We start from the raw sequence: 19186 nt of genomic DNA on the forward strand, positions 1-19186 counted from the left end.
ATGAGCTTGGGCAAATTAATCTTTCTATACCCAGATTCTATTAAATGGATTAGGAATGATACCTATCCCCATAGGGCAGTTGCAAGAATGCTTGTGAAAAGTGCTTTATGAACTTTATTTTTTTTGTGAATCTTTTGGTTTTACAGTTGAAGAGGCTGAGGCCTAGAGACATGGATTAATTTGACCAGAGCCACATAGCCTGTAAGTGGCCTGGGTTAGGATGTGTAGAATTGTGAGGCAACAGTGTGGAGAACAAAATTTTATGACTTATTGTAAATAAAGTTTGGATGAATTGAACTGAATTTAAACATATGGCCAAGATGTTAGTATATATTTTGCTTCCACTTATTCTAGGTGGGGGTGGGTGGTGATGAGTTTTTGTAGAGATTTTTTTTTTTGCAATGGAATGTACCAACCTAATGAAGGTTATCCTTTTAAAAAAAACAAGGCATATTAAAGTATAAGACTCTGTAACAGTACTGGTAGTAGTGACAAGGCCAAAATACAAATTTATAGTGACATGAAAAAGGATTAATTATTCAGTTCACTTAGACATTAATTTCCCAAATGTTTATTAAGTGCCTGATGTGTAGTAAGCACTGTGCTCTGTTTGGGGGATACTAAGATGGGTAGAACTTGATCCCTGTCCTCAGAAGGCCCACAATCCAGTAACAGTGTGATAAATTGTTAAAATATATGTGTTTCCAGAATAAAAATGCTATGGGAGGAGGAAGTGTTAAGGTCTGCCTGCAGAAGTATTGGCAATCTTCATGGATGAGCTGATGTTAAAGTTGAATCTTGAAAGGAGAGAGGAAATACACTAGGTTTATGGGGGAGGGATTCAGAGTGGCAGAGATACAGAGGCGAGTAAAAGCACTCCAGATGAAGAGCAGTCTGCCTGTAGGTGTAGAAGCGATAGACAGCATGGCACATTCGGAAAACAACGAACAGTCTGGCACAGGCTGAGCATGTGAGAGCAATAGGAGGTGAGATTGGAAAGGTAAGCGAGGGGTCAGATCACAAAGTGCCTTTTACACCACACTGGGGAATTTGCAATGCATGTGGTAGACATGATTTTATTCACACCATAAATGGTAAAGTGGTATAAGGTATAGTGAACAACTTCATGATGTGATATTCCTCTATTAATTTGATCTCTAGTTTACATTTCCCCTTACACCAGATTTAATAGTTAGGGAACTATGTTTGTTAAGATTCATGGTCCCTTTAGTACAATGGTACCCTGTGGCAAGTGAAACTGTACAAATAGTGTAATGATACACGCAAAATAAACAAAACTGTTTAAGATTGAAGCAAAGCCAAGGTCCAACCATTTCCCTGGGATTTGGGGAAATCTTGTAATCTGCAGTTTGTACTAAACTCAATCACAGTTAGCACATTGCTTCTCAGTGAAGGGGCCTTCATACTGATATTTCAACCAAACGATGAAGCAAGGAGTAAAAATCTATAAAGAAAAGCTATGGTTCTTCTAATTGTTAATGCCTTGAAATTACGCCCCTTTCTGGAATAATAAAATGTTCCTTGGCAGAGGTCAGGATCTCTGCCACTGACTTATTCAACAGATCCTCTTAACATCTGTCCTGCAGACTGTGCACTTTATTAGCAGACAAGAGACCCAACAGACTTAGCCTGCTGTGTCCCTTTTTCACATTCACACAGCTGTGGATTAACTCAGAGTTTCCAGAAGAGGACCAACCAGAAGGGATAGTAATGTTATTGGCTGATTCTAAAAAGATGGGAAAAAAGAGCAGAAACAAATGTTGCCCTAGTACAATTCAGTGTTTTTAGGGTGACAATTACCAGTCTGTTTTAAAAAGGAATAAAAGCAGCTATTTCTCTAAAAGAGGAAAGTCTATTCATATCTGTGTGGGAACCTAATCAGGCTCTTGTTTCCAATGACGATGACTCCACAGTCGCACCAGGTCTGCGACAAGAATGCTCCTTTTGTATGCCGATAATGTGGAAACGATAAAATTTCCTTTAAGAGACATATGTGTTTACATCATGAGATGTGTTATTTGACAAAATGCTTTGTTTTCCTCATATTTTCCATGCAGAGTTTCATGCTGGGTTGTTTGGCTGGAAATCTTTGATTAACTTGAATTAGTTGCTGAAATAAAATAGACACTTTTGTTTTATGAGTCCTCTTGCTGAGCTGTAAATTATAGTAAAACATATAAGGAGTGACAGAAAGAAGTGCTGATTTGAACCTCTGACCCACGACAGGCACAAAAACATAAGATTATTCCTTCAAAGAGCTGCATAGAGACATAAATATTCCATGGTCCGCTCAGAATTACGCCCTCTTAACAAACTAAAGCTGTGATTTTACATCATGTAACGAGGGTTTTCTAGAGGTGTTACAGTAGGCTTAGAGGAGATACTGAGATTCTGACACCCTCCTGCAAATTAGGACTTTGAATGCTTAAAGCGTTTTCTCTGTCCAACAATGGACAATGAAAACAAGAACAAAGTTCCTATTCCCTAAATGAATAGCCAAGGGAGGTTTCCCTTTTTCCAGTGAAGTGGTACATTCTATAAATCTTAAGGCTTTCTCAAAGCTTCATTGGCCCTTAGTGTGAACATCTTAATTCTGTGGAGCACAGTCTTTGCGTACTAGCCTAAAGGAATGGGCTGTGACGGGGAGACGTTACCACAAGCAGAAAAGAAATTCTGTTAATCTAAACCCTCCCCATTCTTCTCAGGATGTTTGTAGTTGTTGTTAATTAATTTTATAGGATTATTTTTAAACATTTAGCTAACATAGATCTCTTTTTTGGGCTTTGCTATAAGCAAAATGTACCTAATTGTCCTCAGTCAAAACTAATTGTGCTGGATGTGTTAAATAAGCTTATTGTGGTAATTATTTCATAAGAGATACACATATTAAATTATTGTATGTACACATTAAACTTACACAACGTTATTTACCAATTATATCTCAATAAATCTAGGAGAAAAAAACCCTAATTGTTCTCAATAATGGTGTTTCAGTAGTAATTTGTAAATGGTTCCATTATACCATTTATCATATTGTGTCATTCTCCCTCTCATCTTTTCTTGCTGTGAGCTCCTGATAGACAGCCTATCTTATTCATCTTTGTATTCCTAATACATTTTTGCTAAATTGAATAAAAATGCCAAATGTTTTTCTCAGTAAGATCTCTGGAGTGGTATCTATTAAAGAGACTATACCAATAAGAATTTAAGAGCCTACAATGTCTTTATGGTGTACTCCTATTCTAAGTATGTTATGTGCATTAACTCATTTACTCCATACAATGAATCTTTTGGAGTAGGTACTATTATTTCTCTATTTTAAAGATGTGGAAATTTAAGGCCCTGAGAGATTAAATAATGTGCCTGAGATCACATAATTAGTAGGTCCTGACTGAAGAGTGTGCATTCTTAACCATTGTGCTATCCTGCCTCTGATAGCAACATACAAGGCGTATTTTTCTAAGTTTCTTCTTCAGTCCTTTATATTAACCATTGCCTGCTTCATCTGCTATAATGATTTTTTAAGGTGGATTGTTGGTATATGAATCAGATCATATCTAGTGACAATAAAGCACATTGTATGTTTATTACACATGATTTGAATAATTTTACTATGGTTGCTATGTATAAGGTATCATTCCTTTCTGCTAATTAGGGAGTAAGCCATGGGTATTACTGTAGGATACAGATGGCATATTTACATACTGCAAAATATGCTGAAGTTGTCCAATTGGCAATACTAATAATTTGCAGTTTGAAAATGACAGTTAGTGGAGGGGGCTCTGAAACAGGGTAAAACATTTATTTGATTAAAAAAATGCAGAAGAAAATATCAGAGGAAGGGAAGAATAGGATACTTTGCCTTATTTCTTGCCTAGTTTGCTTGATCACTTAAAAGTAAGTTCAAAATACATCCTTATCTCTCTCGATATTTATTACAAATGCACATTTCATGTCAATATTAATATGAGATTTTTGTTCAACAAATCTGTACACTTCATCATAGGTATGAAATTTTGTTCATTAGCATAATTCTTGTGTTCCATCTTCTGAAGGCTCCTGAGAGATTAAAAACCAAGTTCAATTTAAAACAGTAAAAACATTTTTATGTAATAAACACATTTCCAGCCAGAGATATTTGTTCTATCAATTGATTAAAAGGAAAAAATAGCATCTAGAGAATATTATACTCATGCATTTTTCCCGAATGTATTTTTAACAATTTAAAAACTTTTTTTCATTGCATACTTACCCATATTTGTCATCATCCTGTGTTGTTTTGGAGGCTTCATTATGGATGGAAATCGAAAGACACAGAAGCTAGGCAGTTGTAGGATATTTTTCAAGCAATAGCATCTGGTTTCTTGGCAGTCATCATGGGCCATGGCAAGGCAGCCCTGGCACATCTCCAGACTTTCCTGTGGGTACTGCTGAGGGATTTCCAGGTCTGCCATGTTGTTGTAATGGTGTTTCCTAGAAACCCAGAAACTTAGCATGGAATACAAAGTCTGTCTGACAGTGCACAAGGTCTGCATGGTCTGACCCTCTTGCTCTCTTATTGGCACCTGACCTCTTACCCTTTGTCCAGCTGACTCAGCTGCAGCCACACTGGCCTTCTTGCTGTTTCTCAAACATTCTAAGCACAAGCACACCTTTGGCCCTAGGACTTGTACCTATCCTTTGCCTCTGCCTGGAATGCTGTCCCCATAATAACCTGGTTTACTCCCTCACTTCTTTTGGGTCTCTACTCAAATGTCCCCTTCTTTTATTTTTTTGACCTTTTCTATATTTAAAACTTCTCCTCCCTTGTAGTATTAATATATCCAGTCACTTTACGTTTCATGGCACATCACCACCAGAGTTACATATCTGTGTTTTGTCTTCTCCTGACTCCCTTCCCCAAAGTCACTGATCACTTCTGTTTTCCCAAATAGTGCCTGGCCAGTAGTAGCTACTCAATAAATAATTTTCGAATGAACTTGAACTGAAAGTCACCTTTTGGTTACAAACAAACAATACCTTTAAATATTGGGAACCTATTGTATATTCATTTACTAATGGTGTTTTATTGAACTCAGCACATGCACTGAAATATATACACACGTTGAAAAATTCCCTATGACTTAGTTTATGGGAAATAATGCTTGGATTTCAAATCTAACTTCTGGACTTCTTGATGAGTTTTTATATCCTATTGGTAGTTAAGAGCACTTGTTTAAGTCTTCTCTGATGAGCTATGGCTTTGTGACTAGAGAGTTAAAGGAGCATTACAAATGCAAGCTGTACCACTTGGAGCACATTCAGAGAGCTGGATCTATTCAGCATTGCCTGCCCAGCTCTTAGAAACAGAGGAAAACAGTCAAATTCGTTCCCATCATGCCTATTTCCAAGTACCCTCATTATCACCTCTTCGAATATCTTGCTTCAAGAACCAAATTACTAATTGTTTCAATGACTGAACTTCTATTTCTGTAAATAAAGCATTATGTATTTCCATATTTTATTTAGCACCCCAAAACTGAAGATATTTGGTAGAAGCAGAGAGAGATTGAGTTTTCTTGTTAAAATTATTGGGGGTGGCTTTGTTTATTTTAGTTATTTGCACTGTGCAACTATGTTCCATAAGGAAATGCTCGTCTGAATGCATTCCAATATAATTGGTGCAATCAGAATGAATTCTGTTTTGTTTTGTTTTTTTAATAGCAGATAACTGGGTGCTCTGTTAAGGGTAGGACCTTTGACCTGAGCCTCTTTCCCTATCCTTTTTTCTTTCTTTCTTTCTTTTTTTTTTTTTTTTTATAGCTTCTCCTCTCTTCCACACCCGACATATTCCCCCTACTCCCCCATCCCATTAGCACAATGAGTTATGTCAAAGGAACAAGCTACTCAGTGCTTGGGAAAATAAGCAAGAGGATCTCTAGCCAGGAAAAGTCCTTTTTCAATTCATTTTTCTTTACTTGACATTCTTGAGCCGGCTACAGGGGATAATGAAATGAATTAAACAGGTCCTGGCTCTCCAGTGGCTTACAGTCAATGCTTGTCCCATTTTTCCTTTGGTTTTTTGTGGTAAGACAAATGGCAGAAGTCTCAAAGGGGTTGAAATAGGTCTGCTCTCACCTAAGACAAATTTTTGGTCCTTTATGTGTGTTTGCATAAACTTTAATTTAAAAAAATATGTAGATACCTTAATATGATTATAATTACCCTAACCTAATCACTGTGGTTGCATTTTAAAATGTGTACACTTTAAGACAAATATTAAAATAAAATTCTACAACATAAATCATTTTTGGGTGCCCAGCGATTACTTTTTAAATACATATAGGATGAATATCTCTTTAACTCTTACGGGAATGGTGGAAAACATCCCTCTTATGTAATCCAAACTAAAAGCTTTGATAGAATGTACAAATTCTATCTGCAGTCAGTTTCCCGAGAAAATAGAACACGGGGAGAAATGAGTCCTTATGAACACCAAATGGGGAAAATAGGGAACTCAGGTTCTAGATTCCATTCTGCCCACTGCTCACTAGTTGGGGTGCTTATGCAAATCACTTCCTTTTCCAGGATTGCGTTTTCTGCATCTGGAAAGCAAAGGGATTGGATTAGATACTGTTTACAATTCTGCTACATAACATTGTGTTATCTGGTGTTTCTTTGCAAAAAAATCAGTGAATTCACATACTTATAAAATGGTGAATTCACATGCTTATAGATTCAAGAAGACAGAAATGAAGAGAAGTGATCTCCATCTCTGGGGTTCCTTTTGGAGAGGAATGAGGAAAAGTACACTAAGAAAAGGGTGTGGGCAGAAATTATAGCAATTTTTGGAAGATAGAAACAAGAAGGTAAACAAAGGGGTTTTAGTGGTCAGTCTTAACAGAGTGCCTATTGTCAGGCATTAAGTTAGGTGGTAGGGGCATAAAAACAAATAAGATTCAATTCTTCCTTTAAGAAGCTCAGAATTTGGTGGGAGAGAAAGACAGGAAAATAATAAATTCCATCAAGTGGGAGATGGATAGAGAGAGAGAAGGAGATGTAGTGGGAGCACAAAGGAGGCAGTGGTCAGGTAAGTCTTTAAAGAGAAAGTGATTTTCAGTTGAGACTCAAAAGATGAGTAGAATTATGACAAAGGGGTTAATAGGAAAGGAAAAAAATATAGCAATAGAAAAATATGCAGGAGGAGCAAGGAGATTGACTTGGAAATTAACCCAATATGTGGCGAGTAGAAGTGAGAGTTCTTCCTTGATTCCTTCTCTCACCTCCTATCCCCACAGTCAATTTTCTTTGGTGTCAAATATTAAGGGTATAACTAAACAAGTACCTTCTATGCTGAAAACAAGGACTTCAGTTCTTTCCTTCTATAAAACCACAGCTATATTTCCTGGATCATTTTGTTGACATTGGAGGTTTATGAGAAGTAAAAGTATTTGTGATCTCCTTCAAATTATTTTTAAGCTCTCTCCCCCACCCCTCCTTCAGTCGGTAATGACTTGTTACTGACACACTTTCTTCCCTGTGCTGAACAAGCACTAAATCAGGCTGCTTAATTACCCCTGTCTCCATTCCACCTTCTCATAGCCTCACAGCCGAACTTACCCAGCTTTATAGCATGCCTGCTTGGTAGGCAGAGACATGGTCATCAGCATTGTTTTGAGAAGGTAACAAACCCCAGGATATCCCTGGAGAACTGAGCCGGGCTTGGGGCCTCGTGGTAGGCAGTCATCCATCAAGTAAATAATGACGTTTCCTGAAGGATGCCTCCCCACCCACCCTGCTTGTTTCTACAACATCTCCTTATTGTCCAGAGTAGTGAGTGTCTGGTACACAGGGAACAGAATCTGAGTTAACCTGAGCTAGAGGCCTGGGTTCTTAGACATTACATGGAACCACAGCAAATCAGGTAACTATAAAGGTAAGAGTTGAAATCTTTCAGTAGTGCTTATTGAATCTTTTCATAGAATAGCATTTTCTCTTCTCTTCCTTTCTTCATTATCCAGCAACAGGCAAGTTGTATTTGAGGGAGAATTTTTTTTTTTTCCTTTCTCTCTGGATCAGATTCCAACAGGCCACTTTAAAATGCCCTTTCTAATTGAAATGACAAAACACAGGAGAATTTACTCCAAAGAGAATTCAGCATGTGAAGTTGTGCCTGCTTTTTTACCGTTTGTTTCCATATACTAGAGCATATTGGTGCCAATTTAAAGCCCCTGTCAATTTCCCTTTTTTATCAAGTTCTCCTATTTCTACCCATGCTTGGCATAGTTCTTTTTATTTTATCAGTCTGTTAAATGTGTGTCACTAGGGTATTTCAGGTGTCTTCTATTATGGCTCAAAGATTGGTTGGAGAAGGGAGTTTAGCTAAAAATTTTGCCTCTTGCTCCTTCAAGTTACTGGTAGCACCCTTAACTCTTCTTTCTTCATTTGAGGATTGCCAAATGCCATTTTAGAAGAAAGTAGGACATCTGGAAATACAGTTTGCTGTTTAAGAGTTCAGAAGAGCAGCAATATCAGAATCTCTCTTCTTGGACAATGATTCTTGTCTGGTGGTTAGGAACAGGAAATGGATTTCACTGTGATTCACTGTATAGCTTATTTGAAACAATTTTAACATATAAAAGTAGAAGGCACATGGGCTTTAAAGTGAGATTGACTCTAAAATAGGTAATTCCTATCTTATATAAATTATTTTGAAGGTGAAATAAAATAATAAATGTAAAATACCTAGCACTATACATAACTAAGCTGGTCCTCAGTAAATGTTTGTTAACACATTAATGAATGGTGGTGATGACTGGATGAGTGGTTATGTGATTATGTGAAAATCAGGTGATTATGAGAATAAAAGGCCTTTCACCTTTTTTCCCTATGGTGCTCTCCCTTGGAGATCTTATGTGATTTTATCACAGAAAGCAAGAATAAAAAATACGTATTTCACGTTATGGTAAATATTAGATACACTGTGACACCATCCATTATAATTTGACATAAATTTGGCCAAACTGGGGGAAAAGCATGCCCTTCATCCCAAACACAATAGTGTTGTAAAATGACTCTGACACAATCCATTTCGTAGGTCCTGGCCATAGGCCAGCGTGTATACTCCAAGATTCAAGAATTTCACCAAAAGGCTGAATTTGGTTGGTAGGACCTACTGTTCTGTGTTGAATCTAAGCAGACTTAGTTTTTTAAGTGTCACTAAGATCCAAATAAAGGCTAGTTTCAGGACACAAGAACTCCAGCGAACTATTAGAGGCATATATTTCTGAGTTTGTGAGAACTTCACAGGGCTGTCTTAACCCAATTTACTTAAAAGATTGGTCAATGAGTTAGTGGTAAAGCATAGAAAAGATGCTCTGTGTCTTAGTTTTAGTTCATTGCTCTTTCTAGATACTCCTCTCTTGGGATAAAGTTTGAAGTTATTACTGTGTCCTAATAAGGCCCTTCCCCACTCTTGCCTCCTCCATGTTGGCCTCGTCTAAGTTACTTGAAAACATCGCCTTCTTTTCTACCTCAGAGCCATAATAACAGATGTTTCTTCTTTTTGGAATGTTCTTTGTCAACCTTTCTACCTGGATAATTCTTAAAGTGTTACATCCTTAGAGAAGCTATTCTGATCCTCCAGACTATGTTAAATACCTTTGTTGGATGGTCTTTTTTGGCATTCTATATTTTTCTTTCTCAGCACTTATGCTAACCTTAATTCATAGTTATTGTCTAAGCATTTATTTAATAGCTCCATTAAGGCAGGGATTATTTCTGATTTGCATGTTGTTACACCTTCATTATTTAGCACAGTGTTTAGTTAATAGTACATGTTTAATAAAATCTGCCATTTAACAAATTCATCAATATTGGAAATGTGCTTGAAAGGTGCAAAGGTTGGTCCAAATATCCGTTTCTAGTTTAAATGATAACGTTGGAATGAGGGCTAGAGAGTTCTTATTCTAGCACCAGTAGTAACTAACTATACGGTCTTGGGCAGGCTATTTCTATTCTCTAGACCTCAGCTCATCAGTGGAATGAAGAGGTCAGACTAGATTAAATGATCTGTTAAGGCCCTTTCAGTTCTAGGTACCAAGTATGTTATTGTTCAGCTTACCAAAAATTTAATGCTGGATACTTTATTAAAACTGAACTAATAATAAAGGTAGAATGCTTTAAATCATAAAATAGTAAAAGCATTTCATAAAGTGCTCCTATGAAATATGAGTGATTTCATAATTTTGAAAAATATTTAGCTAGGCTCATTTTTACATGTATGCACTGCATGTCTTCTATGTATTTTGGTTAAAAAGATAATTCAGTATCCCAAATACTCACTGAACATTTTTCAAAATTGAAGTGAAAAAACCTGTGTTTACAAAAACAGTCTTCACCAAAGTTTAAGTGTTTGTAGGATTCTGGCTAAGCCTGTTAGAAGCTTTATTACATTGTTGATTTCTTTAACCCTCAACACTGTTTACAAATGGATATTCATTATTATCATCATTTTGACTGGACTATGATCTGAGAATCTTACATGGAATGATACTTTTGTAAACTCTTTTGTAGTAGTTAATCAGAGTTTAACCTTTTTCCTTCCTAAGCCATTAGTTTGCAAAGGAGTTTTCTAACCTAAAGCTATTTATATGAATAACTAATACTTTGTATTCTTTCAGAAAAAGATGCAGTACCATTTAGAGAAACTTTAAATTTATAAGTAACTAGGCTGAGAAGAAAAATTAGTACTACAATCTGTGTTAGAGAAGTTTAAGACAAGTTTGTAGCTAGCAGTCATTGAGGAGCTATGTAGTCAACATTCTAAAAATGACTTCAAGAGAGTAATTTCTTGTGAAACAGTGTAATTTAATTTGGACTGAATTTGTTTTCCTTTTATTTTGTTAAAACTCAACACTGTAAAATTATTCATTAGGTTTACAATGAATATAATCATATACCACTGCTGTTGCCTCATTTATAGAGAGAATATCTGTCCTCCCTAACATCCAGTGATTGTATATAGCATATTAATTCAGAAAATATTGATTGGTTATCTCTTATTGCAAGGCATTATTCTTGATGCCAGGCATTCAAACATAATTAGGTTGATCATGACTTCAATAAGCTTACAGTCTATCAATCATGATGAGACTTATGTGCATAACTAAACACAAGGTTAAGAAAAAGTGATAAGCATCAAGTGTTAAGGATATGTATCTTACATCTCTAGAGCTATGCATTTGTTCTAAGACTTGGAATCCTCCTTAGCTCTTAACATAGAGCCTGGCATATAGAAAATATTTCAGTTAATGTTTGCTTAGAAGATGAGCTATTTGTGAAATTTTTCTGTAAACCCATGTGTATTCAATGAATGACATTCTTTTATCCAAATCAGATCTAAAGTCTTCTATCTGAAAAGCTCTATACTTATATCTAAAATAATATGTTTGGTTAGAATGTGAAAATTTTTATTTTCATGAGCATCTTCTATCTTTACACTGGACTCTAATTTCTGACTTCCATTTCAAGGCTCATTCTACTATATCTTATCTGATATCCTACTGTCCAGTTTACCCAGCTCTGTAAGTTTTATAGCGTGTAGCTATACTGTATCAGTAATCACAACTCACAAGGAACTCTGAGGAATCACAACTCAGAGGAATCTCAGAGTTTATGGGGTCTTGCTTTTCTGAGGTACAACTTTCTAGAAAGGGGTATAAAATAAATGATTGTCGAAGCTTTAGAGGAAATAATTAACACTACTTTATTTCTAAAAGGCAACTATATTGTTCAATTATTGTGAAGGATCTCTGAAGTTAGTCAGCATTTACGAAGTAGATTTGTTTCCAAAGATTTGTTTTTCTACTTTTCTTCACTAGTTGGAGTTCCCTGAAGACTCAAGATTGAGTACAATTGACTTGCTTCTGATCTTGTGAATCATGAAGTGAGATGAAGGCATAAATGACATCTGTGGACCTCTCTAAGTTTTCATGACTCGTTAATACTCAGTAGTAGAGTGTATTGGTCATGATACCAGCCACTACATAGCCAATACTTTTTCACTTCTCAACCATCTCCACTCCACTCAGTATAGAACTTTTCCTCACTGGCTTAGTTCAAGCAGAAAGTTTTCAGAGGTTTCGCTTGCCCACCTTTTTGAAGACACCTGGCTGAATTTTAAAGAAAGAGGATACCACAGAGTGAAAAGGAAACAAGACAGCCCTTTCTTTCCCTGAAGTTCTAGCAGTTTGACTGACTCTTACTTGTGAATTTTTCTTGCCACTGAGTCATTGCACATACAGAATTATGAAACTTTAATTTCTTTAGAGGCTTGTTATATTAGAAAAATTGTTCCAAAGAAAGCAACAATCATGACATAAGCACATCTGGCGCTTGCAAATTATTCTTTATTAAGCTTTCATTTAATTACATGTGCTGAAAGGTCTGTTTTTGATTACTGTAATTTTTTTTTATTTGTCCATCTGAATGATAGTAATGCTGGAAATTACATACAAACCACCTGTTTTTTCTCCCTACTAATATGGCAAAGTTTGAGCTATTTTCTTGGTGGTTGATGAACTAGGAAGCTTTCTATTTATTACGCTAGAAATATGACTATCAAGGTAATGGCTTAATCTTGATGATAAGAAGAAAAGAAAATATTTGAACGGCATTTTCAAGCATGAAATAGTGTTAAGATTGAGGTATCTGAATTCTGGTTAACCATAGCAGATTAACACATTCATTTATTGCCAATTTCACCCCAAAACTAATAAATCAACAGTTAAAGGTTTAACTTCCTGTGCTAGGAAAAAGAAGCTTGATTTTCCCCCTACAAATCTGACTATATTCTCTTTAGGATTATGTTATATGCTGCCTAGAAATAAGATCTTGAGGAAGAAGGGACTGCCATTGGGCCTCTTGGGGATAGCATTCTTATCATCCAGAAGAATCAATATCCCTAGAGAAGCTTGGTCAATGTTGAATTAGAACCATGTTCCTTCAGATGTCCCTAGGAAAGTTTAGATCAGTTCATGAATATTAAAATTACACAGATGGACATACTGGCATGCAAAGAACTTTTTGTAAAGATTTTTGGCACTAGAAAGAACCTTTGAGACCATTTAGGCAAATTCCTTTTTGTGCAATTGAAGAAACTGAGTTCTAGAGGAATTCAATCCTTTGTTTAGGGTCATAAACGTATTGCTAGAAGGACCAAGAACAGAACAATGGCTCCCACCCAGTATTCTTTCCTTCTGTTACACTATTTGTTCTATTTTATTTTCCTCTTTAAAAATAGTGAAAGAAAAATTGCAAAGCTGTCAGAGAAATAGTTGTCTAACAATACGGTAAGTTTTTTTGGAAACTCTATTTCAGCTGCATTTAAAGAGATGATGTTTGTCTTCCCTGTTTTGCAGCAGCTCTATGCCGCTCAGCTGGCCAGCATGCAGGTGTCACCTGGAGCAAAGATGCCATCAACTCCACAGCCACCAAACACAGCAGGGGCAGTCTCACCTACTGGGATAAAAAATGAAAAGAGAGGGACCAGCCCTGTAACTCAAGTTAAGGTATTTGCTTTATAGGATTATGGAAACAAACAGTTTGGAAAATAGCTTTGCGAGAAAGGTGGTGAACCAGGCTGTGTTGGGAATAAACAGCGGGAAGCAAAGCAACATAAAGGAACCCCAAAATGCTCTTCTTTATGGTAAATTTCATGATTGAGCACTGAGAAACAGGTGTTTCCCTTTTGATAACAATAGTGCCATATTGTGAGATCTTTACCTAAATCTGCAGACTTCTCAAGAGTTTTTTCCCTTTCAGTTCTGGCTTTTATTTCTTAATGTTCATTGGCATGAATGGCCATGGTTTTATTACCAGTCTTTGTCATAGACTTGTGACACGTCTCTCTAAGTTCTTTAAGCAGGTGGGGAGCCAACTTATAGTGCTAGAGAAGGAGAATCTCAAAACTTTAGATTAACAAAAAGGGACCAAAAAGAACCTAATGCTGGACTTTATATGGTTTGTTGACAAAGGTCTCTCCTTCAAAAATAGTTGTTAGTGTGGGCTCTGAAGAATGGGTGATGCCAGTATCTAATCATGGTTTGATATCATGTATAATAGTGATAGGATAAACAGACTCTCCCAAGTTGTGGCTTTTCCTTGCTGATTTTCAGTTTCTTAAAATGGGTCAGCCAGGAGGTACTCGGTGATAGAGGGGAATTGACAGTCTACTCCAACTTTGTGCTGTAACTGATACTTATAGGTTTTTATGATTAACTTTGTCTCCTACATTGAATTAACAAATTCAAACACTTCAAAGAAACAGTTGATTTCTATCATTGACGTACCTACTTTGAGGGATATGTTAAGCCCAGATGTATTATTGTAATATGCCCAAAGGACTGCATTCAGAGAATTTTTGCAGTTATTGAATTGTTACATGGGAAATATCTCAGGCCAACAAAAAGGCACTGAAAGCTTCAAAATTACTGAAATGATTTTATTTTCTAAAATTTGCAGATAGGAATGTTGAGATTTTGGAAAAGTCCTTAAAAAGTATGGATCCCAAATACTAAAGATAAAACAAGTAAACACATTAAGAGGAATAGTTCTGCCTGTACCCACCCAAAGGGATTAACTTGATGCTACCTTTGCCTTTAGATTCTTCACAGATTTATTCATCCAAAGATGAACATTTATGATTTGTTATTAGAAATACTGAGATATGACAATAGGTAGTTTACATTTAATAAGATAGCAGACTTATTAAGGAAACAGACTGTCTATTTTGTTTTCCAAGAGTTTCTGTTTGTGAATAGGAGTCAGAACACTACGACTCAAACCAAGGCACTTTGTTTAATTATAGTTGTTTGAGTATAAGCATATCAAACATCAGTGACTTGAGTTATTGAGTATTAGCTATTTTAACATGAAAAAGTCATTTAATAAGTGGGTTGGCCAAGTGGAACTGCACCAAACCAAGCCTTTACTGGATGAGTAAAGTGTTCCCTGGTTAAATTTAAGTTTATATCTGCTTTTACCATTCCAGCTTTGTGGGCCAACTGAATTTTATTACTCAGTTGACCACATGCAAATTCTTAGGGAGTTCTCTATGTAATTTGACTTGACTATATTTTATGTTAATAACAAAGGAAACATTTATTATACTTATTAGATTGTTTATTGTATGTGTGAATAAAACTATATAGACCAAGACATAAAGCAAATGTTTTAAATTTTTAAAATAGCTCCTACCTCTTATTGTAGAAGTTTTGAATATAATCTTATATTTTGCTAATTGAAAGAACTATGGTCACTAAGATACCTCATTTTTTCTATCTGTAGTCATTGCTCTCCCTCTGTGTATAACATGACTATGTGACACAGGGCACTGTTAGCGGAAGGTAACAAAAATAAAAATAGATAATCTTCTGTACTTTCTTTCCCCTAGAATTTTTGTTTGCTATAATTGTTAACATCAGAAGTCAGGCTGTTTCTGTTCAAATGTCAATTCTATCACTTTTACCAGATATATCATCTTGGGCAAGTTACTTAACTTCTTTCAGCCTTAGTTTTTGCCTCTGTAAAATGGAATTAGTTTTATTTTGGATGTTAAATGAGATAACGCATCCTCTAGCATGTAGTGAGTATTCCATAAATTTTAGTATAGCAATGATGTTGACGACGATGATGATAATCTGATGGTAATAAAGAAGATGGAGGTGGTGGGAGTACTGGTTCAGATTGAAGTATCTAGTCCTATACTGAGATCCTAAAAGAAACCTAGAAGATCTCCACTTTAAACCATTATGAAGGAACAGGGATCCAATTTACTCTCGCTGCTTGAACAGCTAAAACTCAAGAGAAAATATAAAAAACAATAGTTTCAAACATTCCCCATAGGGTTATAGGACATTAATCCATGACAGAAGAGAAACAAGTGAGGCAAGCACTACACTTGGTCCAGCTTACCAGGCAAAAGTGCAGGAAGGGATGCTCACATGCAGCTTGGCAGGCTTCCTGAGTAGAGAGGCAGAGTTCAGAGTTGAGGGATGCCAAGGGAGATGGAATTTGTGAGGCAGAGAACCAGAGGAGAGAGCTGTACAGAGAGAGTGCTGGAAATCTGCAGAAGGTTCGCCTGTATTTAGCTGAGTCTTAATCAGCATATGCATGTGAGGAAACATCTGAGGTCATGCTACCAGATGTAGCAGACAAGGTTCTTGAAGGACTGAGAATGATTTGTATGACCCCTGGCCAGAGTGGAAAGCTCTCCTGACACATGGTCATCAAATAGAGTCCCCAGCAAGGTATTACCTCAGTAGTGGGGCCAGATTATCCCTAGATTAATGGCTGTTCTGGACCTGCCTAACAAAGCCTGAACATAAGCCAACAAGGGATCAAATTTGTCCACGTCTCAGAATAAAGTCCACACATATTTAAAGGAATATACAAACTCTGACACCCAACAATGTAAAATTCACAAGGTATAGCATCTATTCAATAATTACCAGGCTTTCATAGAACAAGAAAATGTGAACAATAATGAGGAGAATAGTCAATCATTAGAAATAGATCCCAAAATGATGCAGATGATAAAATTAGTAGACAAGACAGTAAAAACAGTTCTTATAAGAGACTTTCAGCTATAGCCAAGTGAAGAGATAAGTATATCTGTTCCTTGAAAAACACCCACAAAGTTTCTGGCAGGCTGTGAAGAACAATAGCAGGTCTGCCATAGAGGAAAGGGATTTACTTGACTGGGAGTTGGGACGTGCTTCCCGTGCTCAGTGGCATTGTTGGTGGAAGTGGGAATTACTGAATTATAAGAATAAATAATAAATTAGAGTAAATAGTCATGCCTTTTTTATTGAGCTTCACTTTATTGTGCTTCACAGCTCTTGCATTTTTCACAAATTGAAGGTTTGTAGCAACCCTGCTTAGTCAGATGATGGTTAGCACTTTTTAGCAATAAAGTATTTTTTAATTAAGGTATACACATTATTTTTTAGACATAATACTATTACACACTTAATAGACTACGGTATAGTATAAACGTAACTTTTATATGTGCTGGGAAACCAAAATTTCCTGTGACTTGCTTTATTGTGATATTTGATTTATTGCAGTGGTCTGGAACCAAACCCATAATATCTCTGAAATATGCCTATATTCAAAACTGAATAAAACCAGGTGTTATGAACTCCATATATTCAAGAATATAGAGGAAAACATGAACATTGTGGGGCAAGACATGGAAAACCTAAATTGAATATCTAAAGATGAAAAATACAGTGTTTGAGAAAAAAGTACACTGGATTAGTACTTATTTAAATCATTAACAGATCAGATATTAAAGAAGAAAAGATTAGTGAACTTGATGACATAATAATGAAACTATCCAAAATGAAGTATATAGGAAAAAGACTGTCAGTGCTATGGGATATCAAATGGCCTAATACATGCAATGAGAGCCCCAGAAAGAGAAAGAAGAGACAGAAAAATATATTTGAAGAAGTAATAGCTGAAAATTTTATGAATTTGAAGAAAATTCTGAACTCAGATATCTGAGAAGTTCAGTGAACCCCAAATAAAAGAAACATGGAGAAAACTAACTAAATGCCTAGCATATAAATCACTATTATTTAGATATAAGTAAAAGAACTAGCTAAATATCCTTTGAGTTCAGAGCAAAGGGAAGTAAGTTGTAATTAAACACATCAGATAATTTTGACATTTATAATGGATACAAGTAATCTTCCTGAGAACCTATCATATGTGGATAGAGATAAAAGTACATCGCAAGGAGGAGGATGCAGCTCAGTGGTAGAGTGCATGCTCAGCTTGCACAAGGTCCTGGGTTCAATCCCCAGTACACCATCAAAAAATAATTAAATAACTGAACTTAATTATCTCCCCCCACCAAAAAACAAACAAACAAACAAACAAACAAAAAGTATATTGGAACATAGATGTGCCAGATTATTTATTTCCTTTCAAGACAAACAAACAAACAAACAAACAAACAAAAAAACCCCAAACCAAAAAACCTAGGGCATTACTACATTGTAAAATGACTTATTTTCTCCTTAGTTTAGTAGAGAAGGGGCCTGGGATTTAGAGTCCAATGAGCTATAAATCAAATTTTGTCTCTCCATGTATGGGTTTGGACAGTCATTTTTTCACTCTGACTACTCCTTCCTTTGTAAATTTAGAATAATACCATCCAGCCTCGAAGAGTTATTGATAGATGAAGTAGTATATGTGAAAATGTCTAGGATGGTGTTGGTACATAATGGCTCCTCTGTGCATGTTATTTTCATTTTTTCTTTCTAATCTTCCTTCCTAAGCAGTGTTTTCTGGCACAATGACCATTTTTACTGGAAAAGACCTTAAAGATCAGCTAGTATCAGGCCCTCTTTCCTACAGATGAAGGAGTTGAGCCCCAGAGAGGAAACATGTTTGCCAATGGGAAGAAAGTTCTGTTTCTAAGCTACTGTGTGTTTTAAACAATGGCATTAAAAGCAAGTTCTCTGTGCCTTTTCAGAAGCAAAACAGGAGTTAACATTTGCTGACAATTTTATTTTAAACATAATAATGCAGATCTTAAAATTGAACATTTAAATGAATATGCTCATATTACAACTCAATTTCTAGAATGATGGGAATGTTGTTAAGGGTGTTTTATGGCAGGATAAATGAAACAAATAAAGGTAAGGAGCTTCGCTTTCAAGCTCCTAGTAAAACCAAAGTTACAAGCCAGACATTTGAATACTGTTCAGTATAGAACAGGCATCTTAAAATAGACATTCTGTAAATATATGTAGCAAAGAATATAAAGAGACATCACTTTAGACATGAAAAATAAATTGCATATAGCATGGTATGTAAAACATAATTATAATGTCTGCTTGCTCTTTGCAAAAATTAATTTTAAACATGACTAGAGACCAGAATATAGACCATGAAGAGTGCCCACACCCAGAAAGCCACATAGAAGCCATGCTGTGGCATGCGGCTCCCTGGGCAAAGGCCCAGGAGAGCAGAAGAAGGCTTTCTGTGTTTCCATTTTTAAAGTACTTGCAATTGTTTGATTTAAAATATATATTAAAAAATTAGCGGCAGAGCCTATTTATAGTTCCAGGAACTTTTCAGAGAGAAGAACACAAAAGCACTACAGAGCTGT

The 19186-nt window shown here is 36.0% G+C and overlaps 1 protein-coding gene across 27 annotated transcripts in view; it reads left to right on the top strand.

The window, feature by feature from the left end:
- Window positions 1-19186, top strand: part of SOX6 (SRY-box transcription factor 6) — a 556391-nt gene that overhangs the window by 459297 nt on the left and 77908 nt on the right. For 24 of the 27 annotated variants that reach the window (XM_032488948.1, XM_032488938.1, XM_032488944.1 and 21 more), the window contains one exon: window positions 13422-13571. In XM_032488948.1, coding sequence (XP_032344839.1) covers window positions 13422-13571 — 150 coding nt within the window. The remainder of the gene's footprint in view (window positions 1-13421; window positions 13572-19186) is intronic. The other 3 variants (XM_032488951.1, XM_032488956.1, XM_032488959.1) reach the window with 1 other exon arrangement.

The sequence above is a fragment of the Camelus ferus genome, chromosome 10, assembly GCF_009834535.1.
Source record: "Camelus ferus isolate YT-003-E chromosome 10, BCGSAC_Cfer_1.0, whole genome shotgun sequence".
NCBI classification, from domain to species: domain Eukaryota; kingdom Metazoa; phylum Chordata; class Mammalia; order Artiodactyla; family Camelidae; genus Camelus; species Camelus ferus.